Raw genomic sequence first — 18,046 nt, forward strand, 5'->3', positions numbered from 1 at the left:
CGAAAATATGTTGAAACGCATTTACAAGCACGTTTGAATGTATTAGCCTGAGCACTTTTCTGAAGTGACGTTGTTATTGTTAGTACTTCAGTTATAATGAGAAATAGTACCTGACTCCTGGCCATGATGTAAACTCTTTATGGATCTGCCTGACCACTTTTTGTACACTTTTTGATAGCTGGCTTTATGGTCGCATTTGATCACTTCTGATGAGAACTAGTAGCTGACTACAGGGCATGACGTAAAACCTTTTGGGTCTTCCTTAGCACTTTCTTTCCTCTGGCTGCCTTTTTTCTATATGTTAGCAGTTTTAGACCTGCAGTGTGAAGCAAGACAGTTGAAAGTGACAGTGACATTATGCAGCGTGGTCACAAATGTAATCGTCCACACAGCAAACATGTAAACACACCCCACCAGGCGTGAGCGTGTGCGTGTGTGTGTGCGTGTATGTGTGTGCGTGTAGGAGTGGGGGGAATGGGGGTTGTCATGTGCATGTGTGTGTGTGTGCACGTGTACATATGTGTGTGCCAGTGGTTATCAAGCCACATTACTGGTGTAAATGGTGATATGCCTCCATGTCCACAAAAATAGACCGCCGTGACGTCAGCTGGACCAATGTCGTCATCACCATCAGATGTCACGGACCCCCCAAAGCTCCCCCACCTCCATCCCGAGTTGTAGCATTATGTTACTAGGATCCAGCAGTCTAATTTTAGCAAGCGAGTGCACGTCAGAGCAAAATCGGGCAAACTTGTATCAGAACAATTTTTCCTGACGTCAGTTTGGACAGATTAGCGTCTAAGATGCATTTTGAAGGTCAAGATAGGATTTGTGTCAGTAAAGTAGGCTGATTTGTACTAATGTGAAAGACATCACGGATTATCCAACTCAACCGTTGAGAGCAAAAGACCAGAGGAAATACGTACACCTAAGAATTGGGACAAAGCTCCTAATAAATGAGTTCAAGTGGAACATGGTGCATATTCAGCAAACAAAACATGGTCATCATTTGTATCCCCCTCCCAAAAAAATCTCATCCTCATTCTAGTTTAATCAGCCATTCCAAGTCAAAAGTAGCAAACAGCAATAAAAGTGGTTTGTGATCTTGAATTTACATAACAAAACTAAATAAACTTGTAAGTATGAATGTTGATTAAAAACTTGTCAGGACAAATTCCAACAAATAAAACATGAATGGTAATTTAGATCAATATTATGTAAAGCGGAGGAGGTGGAAGGACAGTTAGATGCTTTTTAAAAACATGTCATGATGAAAGCAATGTTCATTGGTTGTCTACATTCTTGTTAAAGTATATGTGTACACGTAGGGGATCACGGAAAACGTCACTATTTCAAAATGAAACCATTCAATTTCTCTTGTGTTCATCTGATTGTCGACATGTGGGGAACATATTGAATATACAGCAAAAATCCAAGACTACGCTGGTAGGATCTGTTGCATACGACTGAAGGGGAGTGGTGGTTTAAGTGGTGGGGGTGGGAGCGGTGTTGTGGGTGCCGTAGGGGCTGAGCTATGTTTCTCCCTCAGTGCTCATAGAAAGGCAGGCTGCTCTCGCTTACATAATATCCACATGAACACATCTGACCAGGACAGGTGTGTGTGCATGTGTGGGTGTGTGTGTGGTTAGCCACTTGGAGAGGCTGAAGGATGATGAGGGTGACGATGACAACGCTCCGGGAAGGGAGAAATCCAAATTACATGATAACTGCATAATACAAGTGGTCATCTGGCATTGTTATAAAGATCTAATCACAGATTTTCAGCAGTTACATTATAAGAAAAATAATTTTTTTAACACACGCTAATATTTTGCGAATAAGGGGGTACAGGTAAAAAAAAAAAGTGCAAATAGGTTACCTCTGAGAATGCTGAACCTACACAGTAAATAAGTGAGAAAAAAAAAGACCACAGGGTTACCTCTAAAATGAAAACACGTCTATAGGATCGTGATGCATGTAAAATTCAGTCTGAGAATTTTATGCTGAATACCTTACTCTCAAAATATTACTCTGTTTACTGGGACCAAAAATATTCCTGTTATAGTAAATGTGAAATATATATGAAATATACTGTACATGCAAGGGTACACAGTAATATTATACTTTTAAGGAATAAACCCCTCTGCCTCATTTCTAATTACCACTTTGGCCTATTTCGCTACAGTACAGTATTTTCCGGACTATAAGCCGCTATTTTATCCTAGATTTTGAACCACGCGGCTAATACAACGGTGTGGCTTTTCTGTAAATTTTTCTTTCACCGGTAGGGGTGCTCTCTAGTTCAGTTTTTTTCTCTTGTGTCTGTTCTGTTTTAATTAGCAAAGTTATTGCTGTGTTAAAAAGCACTGTTTTAACAATCTGTTACTGGATCTTTTTGTGCATTTACAGTACAAAATCGTTCTGTACATGCAGTAAACAACATTTTTATTTTTTTATTTTTTAAACAGCTGCGGCTTATATACAGGTGCGACTTATAGTCCATAAAATGCAGTATTTAAATGTCGGCTGTAGCAGTAATAAATGCAGATGTTTTCTTTCAGGTGGCTCTTGTTTGAGGACCACTGTTGTCAAGATCCTTACATGTGGCGCCTGCAGCATACATTTCGCTAATTTAGCCAAACATTGCAATGCGCTACTCATCAGAAGGCAACGCTGGGAAGGCTATCAGCTATTGGCAATTAGCATAAACCTTGAAGCTCTGCTTAGCTTTCAGCTTTGTTTTGATAGTGGCTACATTCACTTGAAAATTGCGGATCTTCCTCCAGCCTGGCTTGCAAGTCATGGCCGGAATAATTTGCTGTGGAGGCGTGGCTATGTAAATGTATTCAATTCTGACATCACTATTTCATATCATTATTCCGAAGGGCTCGCTCACAGATACATTTAAGGAACTATTTACTTGACTGTTTAACTCCACACTGGATGTGTGGACAGGGACATCTATAATGTCCATTGAAGACGTCAACTGCATTATTTACTTTCATAAATTGAAGTGACCAAAATGTAGGCCTTATATTATATATGGTAATACAAGTAAATGACAGCAATTTAGCACAGATGGCTCACGGGAGCATGATAACACCAAACTAAAAAAGAAAACAAAATAATTCTGCTCTCTTCTCTTCAATTTTAGATTGAAGCTGCAGCTATGTAGCAGTAAGGACGGCTGTCACACTCTCTGTGCCTTTTCCCTACAGCATTTCCAGTGCATCTGCTTTTGCACAATGTAGGTCAGCGGACACCAAATGCACTCGCTTGACACGCAAGATGACCAAAGACATGAAGGCTGAACCTCTAAGGTCGAGCGCAATGGGTTCTCGAACGCTGGGTGCTTTCGATTAGTTTGAATTTCGAAGAGTTTTTTTTCTCCAAATTATAAATAATGGGAGCAGAAATAATTTTAAACTTACAGGCAATGTTTTAAAAGACATTTGAAGTATGGCAGTGAAAGTATCTCAAGCTGCGTCGCTAAAAAGAGGATATCGGAAACTATTTTGCTAAAATGATGATACATAAGGATTTAACTAAAATGTCAATACACTAATACTCTACTAAAATGATGATAAATATAGACACGTTGCTACACTGACGATATGTGAAGATATGTCCTGAAAATGACATGTGAACCGATATGTTACTAAATAATGCTGACATTAATTTCTGAACGCAGCCTTTAATCATTAGCTCGCGCTTCCAACTGTTTACTTTTATTGTACTTCAGTACTCAATTTTCTCCTGTGCAGTTTGAAAAACTGACGTGTTTGGGTGAAGCAGTTCACTCAAAGCGTATCTTATGAACCGACCCGCAAATGATGGAACAGGAATTTGAGGGGTGACGAGCTGTCATGTTCATGGTCTCGTTTTTTTTTTTTTTTCTTTCTTAAAAAAAAAACAAAACAATTGGAACAGTCCATTTCAGAAGGAAGAATAATAGACCCGCAATAGATGTTATGCGCTTAAATGAAAACCCAGCAATAGACTGCAGCCACAATGACCATGAAGTAGCGAGAGAACACTGTATAAAAATAAAATTCTAATTTCTCACTGTCATTTCTGATTTCTAGCAAACGAGAGGGACGCCCGCATTGTTGTCCGTGCCATATATCCCGCTCATGCCCGTCGCTTCGTTTATCCACCCCGCCACTCGCCCGCCGTGGACCAGCTGTCGGGCCTCGACGGGGATGTACAAACAGATGGGCAGGGAGGACACCAGGGAGGACGCCAGGGAGGACGAGAGAAGGTTTGACCCACATAACGCAGCCGCCTGGCAGTATTTATAGACCAAAGTGTCCTAATTGGCGGGCCTCTGGGAGACGGCGACAGCCTCGCTACCATTCTCCTTGCCCTTCACCTCCCCAAACGTTACCCTCCTGTCACGCAGTCCTTACTGCCCTTTTATGGTCTTGCACTGTTTGACTCGTCCACACTGAGTGGTCATTGTTGACAGTTCTGAACTCACTTTGGACTTCCTAAAAAAATTCAAGAAAAAGTTTTCTCACAAGGTCTGTTGATTTTTACCACTGTCCATCACAACGTCGGAAGGTAACAGTGGTCAAAATGATACATAATTATTGGGGGTACCTTTCATATATAATGTCATGATGCTAAAATTTCAGGATGTTTTTAAAACGATGATACGTCAAAATTCATACCCTATTTTTCGGACTATAAGTCGCACTTGAAATCCTTTCATTTCATCAAAAATCAACAGTGCGCCTTATTCTGGTTGTCCTTACTGACCTTGAACTGATTTTATGTGGTACACCGTGCTCCAAAATCAAAACGTCTTATGCAGTATGTAATAAATCCACATTTAATTGCAATGAATGACAAAGACAGGATTTCGGCTCATCAGTTTGTCGTCTTTAACTCATTCACAACCAGCCCAGTAAAAAACAAATGGATTTTGACTTATTTATCCGTCAATGGTATTGAATGAGTTAATTGACATTCGTCCCTCTTTACTTCCACATTCACGTTTGCATTCTCATTGTCATCTGTATCTACTCACTAGGAGTTTTATATGTTTTTGTCACACAGGAACTACAACTGCTTCCTGCTTCCATTTCTAAATATCATGAAAAATGTAGTAGACTAGCATAAATCAACTAATTTACAAATTATTATGCTTACAAATGATTACATATTATCAAAATTGTAATGCCGTATGCCGTGGTCAGACTAAACGCGAGCTGAGCGTTTCTGACGAAACATTTCAAATGTTACGATATCATTGCGGTCTGTGGGACCGAGTAGTTATCGATATAGCCAACTTCCAATAGCTGCCGGGACAAGCAAAAAGGAGCACAAGGAAGTTGGCGTCTGTGGTAAGTGTATTGACTTGTTTACAGTTGTTGAACTGTCAACCAAGATAGCATTTCACAGCCAAAGTAATAACCAGAGCTGGACAGTTCGTCCCGTGGGCGGAACGGTTCGACCCTACGGCCCGGCCCCATGTCCATTTTTGGGGCGGGTGGTGACAAAGGTAGATTTTAGTCCGGCCCACGAATCGGCACTCGGGCGTTTGATGTGGTCCAAATGGGCGACAAACAACCAAAATCACCTCTGGACGTGTCAAAAGTGCCACTACCAACTGTGCGTACTTACTTGCATTGGGTAATATTCTTGGCGTTTATGTTTTCCGTGTGGTCCCGGAAGTGCACACGAAGGTGATTGGCTCATGTTACAGGGTGAGTGAAATGTTATACTATGTGAGATGCGGAGTTGTTGCGACAGAGAAGTTGAATAAAGCAGTGCAGTTGGCAGCCTGACGTGTGTGAGATTGGCTGACTTTATTAACACAAAGCAAGACACATTGGGCACATTGTGGAGAAGAAGAAAGAGATGAAGAAGAAGGAGACAAATAAGACCATAATAAGCGCATTTGAAAAGTAAATTTGCCAGCTATCGATTTTTGAATAAACCTCTGACGTTAGCGTCTCTCCCGCGGCGTTATCATGATTGGACGCTTTTTTTTTGGGGGGGGGGGGGGGGGGGGTGGAACGGGGTAACTCAACCACCGGATTGACCAGCAATATTCAATCTGTATGTTTGTTGGATGAAACCGTTCTTTTCTCTCCTCAACGCTACCCATGTAGTTGCACAGCCAACAAAAGCCGCTGTCTGGCCTGAACCTATCAAAAAATATAAAAAAATACGCTATATAAAATAGCGACATGTAGCTAAAATGGCGATACATACTAATGTTCTGGTAAAATGCTAATTCGGAAAACAATAATACCTCGAAGATATACTTCTTAGTAGACGATACATTGAAACCCCCCCAATACAATTCAGGTTGGACTCACGTAGGAAGTACTCTGAAGCGTCGGCCTCATAGTCGGCGTCCTCCGGGAAGTGATCTATCTGTTTGCACATGCCTTTGAAGGAACCTGACACACACAAAAAGAAAATGTAATTGAGCACTTCAAATAAACGAATCAAGGAAACAGCATGTAAAGTTTACATGTTGAACTAATGATACTATGCGTGATACGGTGTCTGTTTACATTGTAAACAGACACCGTATCACGCATAGTATCATTAGTTCAACGTGTGCGAATATATTTTCGTCACACTGCTCAACCCGCATCACGATCCTACAGACGTGTTTTCAGCTTAGAGCTAATCCTGCGGGCTTTTTGAAAAGCTCAATTCATTATTAAATAAGAATTAGGACAAGCAGTGCATATAAGCAGAGCGGAGCAGGAGGGTGAAGTAAAGTAGCCAGCAGTTTTTATAAGCCTTCCTAAACAGAGCCCTTAGCTAGCCTTGATAGACATAAGTCGTACTTGTAATTGGACATGTAAGGATAGGTTGCTAACACGATGATCTGCAAAGATAGCTTACTAAAATGGCGATATGTAAGGATGTGTGACTAAGATGAAAAACATGCAAATGTAAGTTGAATATGTGGGAGGATACATTGCAAAAATGATGTCACAGGAAGAAATGTTAATAAAATTACAGGATTGTGGTAAAACAACAATTTGGAATGATGCTACTAAAATGATGATACGGGAATATCCATCCATCCATTGTCTGTACTGCTTCTCCTCACAAGGGTCGCGGGGGCGCTGGAGCCTATCCCAGCTATCTACGGGCAGTAGGCAGGGGACACCCGGAACTGGTTGCCAGCCAATTGCAGGGCACACAGAGACGAACAACCATCCGCACTCACACTCATACCTAGGGGCATTTAGAGTGTTCAATCGACCTGCCATGCATGTTTTTGGAATGTGGGAGGAAACCGGAGTACCCGGCGGAAACCCACGCAGGCACGGGGAGAACATGCCAACTCCACACAGGATGGCCGGAGCCGGGATCGAACCCACAATCTCTGCTGTCTCTCACTGTGAGGCCATTGTGCTAACCAGTCTGGCCACCATGCCGCCCGATACGGGAATATGTATTGCCATAATTATGGGAAAATTCGTTGCTGAAATTTGGATTGGGCGAGTGCCAATACCAAGTATTTGTATCGGGCCAATACCGCCCTTATTTTAAGCTATCAGGGTCTCGAGGAGGGAGCTGATACCACAGATACGTAGGCGAAAATCTGACATTGAGTTTGTCCTGCTCAACATTAGTATGCGGGCGGACATTTGACACCTCGACGAAAGAAAGGCCTTTGTTAAAATTTTGTCATTGTGTTAAATTAAGAGGTCTAGAGATACTCTGTATTAATGACTACTCAATTAGTGAACACTCTTACTGGTATCGGTCTGATTTAAGTGGTATCGAACATTCTTCACTGAAATGACCATAGAAGATATATTGCTAAAATGAAGATGCAATACGTAAAGACGTAGTTAAAATTAAAATATGATACATCAACATGTGTTACTAGAATGATGATTTGTATGAATATGCTGCTAAACAACAAGGATGCATGATGACTTTATGGCCTTTGGAAACGGGCCTTGATTGGGAGTCAGCGAGTAACTAATATTGTGTCTCGTGAACGATGTCTGGACTACACTTCCTGCCATGTTTTGTCATGAGCACTACAAAGGAAGTCCAGAAATAAGATGAAGATGAATAGACGTATTGGGGATGATGGATCAACAAAGCTGAGTCATCTATTTAAAACATGACATCATATGGTCCTTTTTTTTTTTTTTTTTTAACGATGGAAATCTCCTGCTGAGCTTTTTATGTGTCACTGTGAATTAAATCGCTTTGCAGTCCAGGCAATCTATTAAGAACTGTGGTGATTTCGAATGAAACCCAGCATAATATTTAGTGGTAGTGTTCTGTGATTAGCGTATTACATCCAGGCAAGAAGCCTGTTGATGTTGAACAGTATCTTTGAACACAAACTGACTGCAGCAGTATATTCTCAAGCTTGCATAAAACTGTGTGTGGAAATATATAAAATGATACTACATGAACATCCGTTGCCTAAATGGCAGAAATAATAAAATAATATAGTAAATATGTTGCTAAAGTGAAGATATTTTGGTAAAGATTAAGATACTTTCCTAAAATGCTTGAAAATATGTTGCTAAAACAATACCTAAAACTGAAGTTGCGTTTTAATATTTGGCAGAATGCTCATACAGGAATTGACAATAATGGGAGATATTTTGCTGAAACGTTAACTAGTCAAAGTTATGTTGTAAAAATTGTAATATGGAAAGCTATATTTATATAAAGAAGATACTTGAAATTATTTTACAAAAACTTTCAGATATAATGCAAAAAACCCCAATGTAACTGTTGAAATGGTAGCGCATGACGATAGTGTGCTCGAACAACATGTGAAGCTACATCGGCAAATGCCGATACAGAAAAACATAAAAGTATCACGTTGATGCTTCAGCGATGTTAATTGCTCACAGAGAACGCCTACTGCTGTGTTACATTAACACGTCTTTAACAGCACAGGGGTCAGCCAATACGCTGCCCTCTGATTAGCTCGGGTCACCAAGGGCTCATTGCATTGGTGTAATTCATTGAGAGGAAAAGGCTAAAAGGAGAAGTGAATGATGGCCGTGTCCTGGTGGGCCTCACAATAATCGCATGTGCTCCATGTTTAATAGCATGTGCATTATTTAACAGCACACTGATATGGTGATGATCGTCACACGGCTCTGCACCCACACTGGAGGTGGAGGACGGCTATTCGCTCTAATGCAACGCAAAGCAATGCAGGGCACACACCAAAGAAGTCAACGGCAGCACATTATACACTTTGGATTGTTTTTAGATTGCGTCGTCATGCATCTTTAGAATCCCAACCTATTTTTCTAATCTCCTTAGACTGTAGTACATATATCGCTTTGATCATTGCATAAACTTCAATATCATTATTGTTTGATATTGTCATATCAGCAACACATTTTCCTGTATCACCCTTTTCATGTCTTTTTATGTTGTTTGTGTATCATTGTTTAAGTAATGTGCAGATTTTCCCAGAACGTCAATTTACCAAAATATCTTCCCATATCCCAGTTTACCAGCATATATCTTTAGGGAATTTTTTTTTCAACATTTCCACTTATCATCATTTTAACGGCATCTTCCTGTATCATCATTTTAGCGACATATATTCCTGTATTGTTATCTTAGCAAACTATCTTACATATTTTCATTTAACCTAAATATCTTCGCATATCATCATTTTACCAACGTGTCTTTGTATTTATATATCGTTTAAGCAATGTACAGTATTTTCATGTATCATCATATATTTTACAAGTATTTACCGTATCATCGTTGTGCTATTTTATTTGTCAGTTTACAATTTTTTTTGTACTTATTGTAATTTTTGACTGCACTATCAACTTTTTAATCAACATTTTATCATCATTTTAGCAAACTATCTTAATGTATCGCCATTCTTTGACTATCGCCAGTTTACTCTACCAACATATCTTTAATGATTGCCATTTTTTTTCAACATCTTCCTGTTTTATCATGTTAGCAACATATTTGCTTGTATTATCTTACCCAACAATCTTGAACTGATAGTTTAACTACAAAATATCTTCCTGTATCAATATTTTACCAACATATCTGACATTCCGTTTATGTATTTTTTTTCCAACAACTTACCAATGTCACATTTTTTATATATCATACTCTATCATCATTTTACCAAATTTCCTTGGTAGTTTACCAATGCATCTGTAAGTTCACAAATCCTCATTTTGCCAACATCTTGCCTTAAATATCATTTTAGTGTCGTTCTTTTTAAAATATCTTTCACTATCGCCAGTTGAAAAATATCGTTATGTCATTTTAGCACCATCTTTAGCAACCCATTTTTCCACTTAGTTATTTTAGGCACATCTTCCAATATTGCCATTTTATTAACTTAATTTCTGGGATATTTTTGGAAAGATAACATCAATATGTAAAGGTATGTTGGTAAAATGAAGTCCTTTAAAGATACTATTTTACAAAAGGATGAGGATTTTGCCAGAATGCTGAAGATATCCACCCGCCTGAATAATACACAAGCCGGGAGCGCAATGACAAGTTCCCATAAAAAGCACGGCATCATCTGTGTGTGCATTTCACACCTCAGGAGGCTGCTAAGTTGTCGCTACGTTCCCATCCCGCGTCGGACATGTCGCCCACATGAACGCCTTGTGTCGCCTCTGAATACTTTATACAAAGTGGCCTTTTGTGGCTCACCACAATGGGAAAACACAGCAATGCCCCTACCCCCGCCCCAACCCGCAGACTTTCAAAAGTAGGTCTGGTACTCGTGTCTCCACTCCACTAAAATGCTTTGTGGCCGACACGGCGAACTTGCCTAAAGTGATTCTTCCCTAAGGTGTTGAGAAAGTGTACTTTCCCAAATCACAAATATAAACAAGGGGAACAACATGACATGAGATTTTGTCTCAATACTACAAGGACTATATTGTTATAGGCTTGGTCTAATGTGTTTTCTTTCATGTTCATTCATTCATTGTTTAAAAAATAAGTTGCCCAGTGATATGTCAGGTTTGTTCGAGTTGCTGCTCATTACATTATAATATAATATTACTAAATAGTCATGAAATATATTCATTTCAGATTCTGTAATTGAGTGGGAAAATGTCCATGAATACAATACTATTATTGTTATCATTTTCTTTATTGTTCATTGATATCTAAATCTTTTGAAGAGAGCCATAAAATATGTTAGTTTCCTTCTTGTCCTGGCGTAACTATTGGCTCAAAATACAATTAAATTACAACAAAAAATGTCAAAATAATTCAACTGCCATACTAGACTGTAACTTCATGGCACAGGTACATGACCACACAAGATATAAGCGCAGATTAATGGAGAATGACACTTTATGGGCCGAGTGTTAAAGAATTTTATCGGTTGGGCAGAGCTAGCGCATCATTTCCTTTTGTCTGACTCGGTCATGCTGCTTCACCTTCGCTTCGTTTAGTCCAAATTTTTCAAACTTTGTTCGGCTTGATGGCGTTTGGCGGTCGGCAGATGCTCGTTTTTATCACAGTAACCAATGCATTACATTGCATCACACTTAATGTGTACATTGGTGTACTGTTTCTCTGCTGTAATTATGCATTTTTAAAGCCTCTGGCCGCTAAAAGGCTTTGACATTGGCTATTAAAAGAGGGAAGGTGAAGTGGCCACAGGATGTTTAAAGTGAATTTAATGGATATAAGCGATTGGAGCTGACCTCAGATTAGTGAGCAAAATAAACGTGGAGATAAACTAAATGATAAAGAGCAAAAGAAGACAGCAAATGTAAAAGAAAAAAATGTGTTTACCGTAGCTCTAAGGTTAAGAATTTTATAAAAATGCGGCCATGAATCATAACTCCAAATATAAAGTCCTAACTTAGCCCCCTAACAACCCCTAACCCCAATCACAACCCCACATCCTAACATGAACGTAACCCAATATCGTAACCTTGAAGCTAATAACAATCCGTAACCCAAAATCCTAATGGCTGACACTAACCCAAACCACTGGACCTAAGTCGTCACCTGAAACACACGCTGTAACATTAACCCAAACTCCAAATCTGTAAGCCTAACAATGATCCCTAACACCAACATTGAAACATCAAACCCAAACCTAACCTTGAACTTAAAAGTAACCCCAAAGTTCTTACCCTGGAACATCTAACACTAACTAACCTTTACTCTCAAACTACTAAACCTCACTTAGTGTGACCTTGAAGGTAAACCCAATCCCCACCCTCCAACCCCTAAGCCTTTCTCCAAACACCTGACTCTAACTGCAACCATTAACTTTTGACCCTGTAACCCTCACCCAGAGACTGGTTTAGATAGAATCAGAATCAGAATATCCTTTATTGTCATTGTACTCAGTGTACAAGGAGATTGGAGAGCTCCCCTCTCCAGTGCAATATAACAAATATTTTAATTGAATATCTCAATTAAATTAATTAAAGATTAAATAATAAATAGAGAATAAATGTGAAATTAAAGGAGTACAGCTTAATGTCAACTGCTTAGCTATGAAAATTGAACTCATTCTACATGTCAGTATGTTAATGTTCCTATTAGATCAGGCCACAATGAAAAGAAGGGGGCCCTACGACAGAGCCCTGGGGGGTGCAGTACAATCTGGGAAAAGTAGCATGTTGACTTACGCACCCCAGTTCAACTGGGAAAACAATTTTGCCTTTTATCACATCACCTCCTTTTGAGGAACACGGTTTTACGAAACATCAAAGACAAACCCAAATGTTGGCGTCGCTATTTCTCCATTATTTTTTTAAATGATCAACTCTTCATCAACTCTTCACGTTCTTGATGGGCTGAAATGGATGATTTAATTGCAGTTTGGCATTTTGCTTAAAAAAAACATTGAAAAAAAAAGAATGACTTTTGAATACTTTCTGGTTATTTTTTTTCAAACAAGCTTAGCCATAACAAGTTCATATGAATGTTTTGTTTTGGATCGTAAAAATGTTTGCCGACACTGTGGTGTGTTTATATGTTTTTATTTTTGCTTTGTTTTGTTTTATTCCTGTGCTCTTTTATGACACAGTGAATCCACACTCATCTTAATTTGATCTTTATGGCCTTAATTCGTCTATTGACTCACTTGAGCTTAAATTGATGACTGGGAATTAAGTATCAGGCAACTTTTATTGTCCTCCAAGTGCCGTCGCAGGGACTGGGTAACGCTGAGTCAACTGTTCATATTTGTGTCCTAGTGACTTTCTCAAGTTTGAAAATAAAAGTTCTTTGTCAATGACAAAAATGGCTCCCCTGTACCGGGAATTGCTGTAAAAAAAAACAACCAAACAAACAAACAGTTTTCCACTTTAAACGAGTCAGTCTTTTCAAAAATACTATACATACAGAAATTTTAACCTTAAATTTTGCAATATTCTAAGCCTAAATATGGAAATAAATAAATAGCGACAAGGGCTCATCATCTCAGTGGCGAGACATCCTTGCATAAATTTGTAAGATTTGAGCCTCCATGGGTAGTGAAATTAGGTAGGCATGTTTATCATGAGTAAACCCTCAAAAAAGTCACACCGCAGAAATTGAAAGTCTAAAATTTCTTGCCGTCCCTCAAAGACAAACCTGCCCTTGTTTGTCCATTTTTTCCCAAATACAAACATTGTATTCTAAACAGATGAGTGACTTTAAATTGCAAACAAATTTTTTTTTTTTTGTCATTGCATATGGGTAATCCATGGAGAGACACCCTTGCAGAAAACGAAGGTTGGTTATGCTTCATGGTATTTTGGTAAAATCAGTCTCTAAGGTCCCTTTCATTCAGCATCCTAAAATTTGGGAGACATGTCTGTTATGAGTAGGCTCACAAAAATCCTCAGGCAGTCATGCCCGCAAAGACACATAAAGTCCGACATTTTCTTTGAAGCAGCCATTTGATGGTCAATTTGCCTAAAAAAAGACTTGGTCATGCACCTGTGAATTAAAAATAAATAAATAAATAATTCAATATGCATGGCTATTTGAAGTCCACAGGATGTCTGCCCTCTTACTTTGAAATAACTTTATTAGCGGAAAATTGGCATTGTGAAATATTTTCAAAGAGACACACTTTTGTGGAGCTTTGATATTTTTGGCTATTTCAAAGAAATATAGTCAATATTTAAAAGCTGCATTGTCTGGGAAAAGTGAAAAAAAAATGAAAAGTCTATTTCTTAAGACAAAATGTCCCAGGGAGGTCTTAATGTTTAAGCTGCAATGCAGGTCACATGACCATGCTTAGCTCTCTTCTGTAGTAGCGGAGGGCGTGTCAAGCTACAGTGCACACATCACAACAGGTTACAATGGGCGTGTGCGTGGGCGTGTGCGCGTGCGTGAGTGTGCGCCTCTGCAATGCCGCCGCAACCAGGTGTGTGTCTTTGTGTGTGTTTGCGTGTGCGCCGTCAGCCATGTTTGACAGGTTCGACCGCTATGAGAACGCCAGGAGGTTCATCCTTGTTTGTGTGGGGGTGTGCGTGTGTGTGTGTGTGTGTGTGTGTAAGGAATGCAGTAGGGGGGTACGAGTGTGAGTGAAGGGAGGTCTTGGTTGGCGGGCGGCGAGGGGGGAGGGAGCGAGAAGCGGGGGGGTCTATGACTCATCCACTGCATGGGCCTCTGGCTCATTGCTCTGCCTCGCTCGCTCGCTGCATAGCAACGGCTGTTCAAAGGCTCATATAGATCCATAGCAACCAGCGCTGATAGCATAGTGGCCTATAAACACGGGTAGAGCGCCACACACATAAAACTGGTCTTTCTGCTACTGCAGGGGACTACACTAGTGACTTTAAGGGACCCTCTTTGGTTCCTCTGATGATGCAGGGATGTGACGCCATAACGTGACTTTTTAGCCATTTTGAGGGATTTTGCAGCTATGGTCAACCTGATATGCTAGCAGTCGTGGCAGTTTTTGTGGAGAGCTCAGCCCTCAAAATCGAGTTTCACAAAGCAGCATGAAATTTGGCAAACATGTCTATCATGAGAAAAGTCACAGAATAACTTGTGCCTGAAAAGTCAGAAAGTCACTCATTTTACTTGACTTTACGAGATTTTTGAAAAAGTCATCTCTCAAAACGAGATCCACATCAAATGATTTTTGGGGGTTGGAGTTATGTCTATCATGCACAGCAGACCTGCAAAAAAATCTCAAGAAGCCATGCATGAAAAGACAGGCTGTCAGCCATTTTGATTTCAAGAAGCCATTTTCAGTTCGCCAAAACCCTCAGAAGCCCCCAAAACCGAGTTATCTCACCAAGAAGAAATTTGTAGTGTCTGTTCTGAGTTATATGAAAACGTCTCAAGAGACCATGTCTTAAAAGGCAGGAATTCTGACTTTTGGGTTGGAAGCATCAATTGGTGATGGCAGCATACAAACCCCCAAATTGCCCTGGCAGCACCTTAAAAGCAACTTTATGACGACAATTCATCCCCTGAAGCCAGTTTCACCAAACAGCATGACATTTGTTAGGTATTCTATGTGTATCATGAATAATGCCACAAAAAATTCAAGATGCCATGTCCAGAAGGGTAATAGAAGTTTGGCATTTTACTTTGATGCAACCATTTTGGGATCAATTTACGGTACTGTCACTTCCCCCCAAACCAATCTGTGCCACTTTTAAAAATTCACACCATGGTACCATTTTCACTCAATAATATGACATTTGGTCGGTATGTTTGTCATGAGTAGAACCACAAAAAATGAAACAACAAGAAGCCAGTCATTGGGTTTTGACAATGTCATGTTGGATTCCTCACAAATTTGAAATGGAATTGAGATGGACATTTTTTGTGATACATTTAAGTTTTTTTGGGTGGATGAAGCACAAGAATGTCGTTTGTTCATTCGCCAAAAAAACAAAGGCTCTACAAGGAGTGTTATTTATTCCTTCCCATCTCCTTCCACCTTCCTTCTCCTCCCACTCCCATCACACCTTATGCCTCCTCATCCTTTCCTTTCCCGCATCAACCTCTTCCTCACCCCATCCTTCCTTCTTTCGCTGATTGTTCTGTTTTTTTTTTTTTTTAATCTCCTTGAAAGGGAAGTAGATTTATGTATTTTACGGCGGCGTGCCTGCGTAAAGACTTAGAGGTGTTGCTTTACCGCGAGGCTAAGCAGGAAATACTCAAATATGACAAGCTAGAAAATGTGATTTATGAAAATAACACTGCAAAACTTCTTCTTAGCTTATTGTCACAATTAGCAAATGAGAGGACTTAAAATGCAGCGCCTTGAAAGTTAAGGAAAAGGAGTTCCCCTCACGAGTTTTATCAATCAACACATCATGTCAATCATAACATAACACGTAAAAAACTTTCAAGGACATATGCCCAAAATGAACAAGAAGGCAGACATTTGGATTTGGAGCCGCCATTTTGAGTCAATTCACTCGTTAGTGGACAGCTAGAAAAAAAATAGCTCCGGGACCAATTTTGCAAATCAACACGAAATTGAGTATACGCGTCTTTGAAAACAGGACGCACAAAAAAGTACAAGAACCCTTGCCCGAAAATGATCAGGAAGTTTATTTTGGTTTGAAACAGCTATTTTGGCCAAATTTACTCATTACCCAGGCAGACCTTTTTGTGTGAGCCTGGACTCAACATGAGACTGTCACTGTTCTGCTGTTCTTCTGGTATCTATTGTATATGTGTTTATTTGTTTTAATTTGTGCTCTAATTTCCCTCTAATTTATATTACGCCATCTGCGAAGTGCTTTGTTACAGCTCCAGATGTTGAAAAAAATGTGTCATAAATAAAGTTGGGGTGGGGACTTTTTGTCATTTCAGTCGACAGAAGCAAACACAGTATAAATCTGAATGCCATGTTTCGACCAGTGGGCGTGCCTCGACCATATACTTTTGAAGAACATTTTTGAGTTGACTTTCCCTTTAAAGAACAAGGGTGAATCTTTTGAGTAATACAAATGTCATGAGTAATGCACCATATTTTGGAGTCAGCCAGTCCTCCCTCAAGCATCTCCAGTTGGTCCAAAATGCTGTTGCTCGCCTGCTAAAATGGAGCTTGTAGAAGGGAGCACATAGCTCATCTATCTGATTTATACTCCATTTACAGCACTTTGTATGCAGCGATGATTGTATTGTAAAAGTACTTGAGAATAAAATTTAGTTGAGTTGAATTAAAACCCCTTGAAAGTTAAAAAAAAACAAAAAAAAAACAAGCTCCTGACAACAGTTTAACCAATTGACATCAGATTGGGTTTAATGTGTCTATCATAACAGGCTGCTCAAAATAATCTGAAGGACCTCTGCCTGAAATTGAAAAAAAGTTTGAGGACACATGGTGCAATGAACAGTAAATCATCCATTTTGGTTTGAAAGAGGTTGGAGTTTTTTAAGGCAAACCACATTGAATTTGCGAAGCACGTTCCTTTCATCCACTTGGCCGTTTATTGGTCTGCACGTGGGTTCAGCTGAGTCGGCATTCAACACTTCAAAGGCTGATTAATCTATTGATTATTCACTCACATGTCAAGTCGGTAAAGTGTCAAAAAGTTATCGAGTGGCCATCCGCTACATCAAGGCCAAAATGGCGTCTTTCCGCTTTCTTTGGTGAGAATAAGGATGTTTATAAGAAGATGACGATTGTTGTCGCTCAGACTATTTGGCGTCTATTGATTCCACTGAATGACAATTCATTAGCCAGTTTTTAATCATCCTGGAAGTAGGGACAATTAAGTTGACCCACAAAAAATGGGTGACAAATTAACTAATTTTACGTTTTGCTCGCCATTTTACATTTTGATCACAATTTTTTATCCCTTTTTTTGTTTCAATCATCATTTTCCATTTTGGTTCATTGACTTGTATTATATGAAGATATTTCATATTTGAATTTTAGTTTTTTCACTTTTTGATCCATATTTTGTGTTTTTAATGTCATTTTAAGTTTCATGCATCATTTAGTAATATAATTCTTTTTAACATTTTACTTGATTTTAACTTTTCATTTTGAAGCAAACAAATCTTTTTTTGTTTTGTAAGAGTCCTTTTGTTTTTAAAATGTCATTTGATTTTCATCTTTGTTGCAGTTCTCATTGCAATATAAAGA

General features: G+C 39.3%; 1 protein-coding gene across 1 annotated transcript in view; it reads right to left on the reverse strand.

Annotated features, from left to right (window-relative positions):
* Positions 1-18,046, reverse strand: part of cacng2b (calcium voltage-gated channel auxiliary subunit gamma 2b) — a 41,686-nt gene that overhangs the window by 14,396 nt on the left and 9,244 nt on the right. The window contains exon 2 of the mRNA XM_088303055.1: positions 6,330-6,413. Coding sequence (XP_088159181.1) covers positions 6,330-6,413 — 84 coding nt within the window. The remainder of the gene's footprint in view (positions 1-6,329; positions 6,414-18,046) is intronic.

The sequence above is a fragment of the Idiotropiscis lumnitzeri genome, chromosome 8, assembly GCF_059441095.1.
Source record: "Idiotropiscis lumnitzeri isolate Australia: NSW breed Sydney's pygmy pipehorse chromosome 8, RoL_Ilum_1.0, whole genome shotgun sequence".
Classification (NCBI taxonomy): domain Eukaryota; kingdom Metazoa; phylum Chordata; class Actinopteri; order Syngnathiformes; family Syngnathidae; genus Idiotropiscis; species Idiotropiscis lumnitzeri.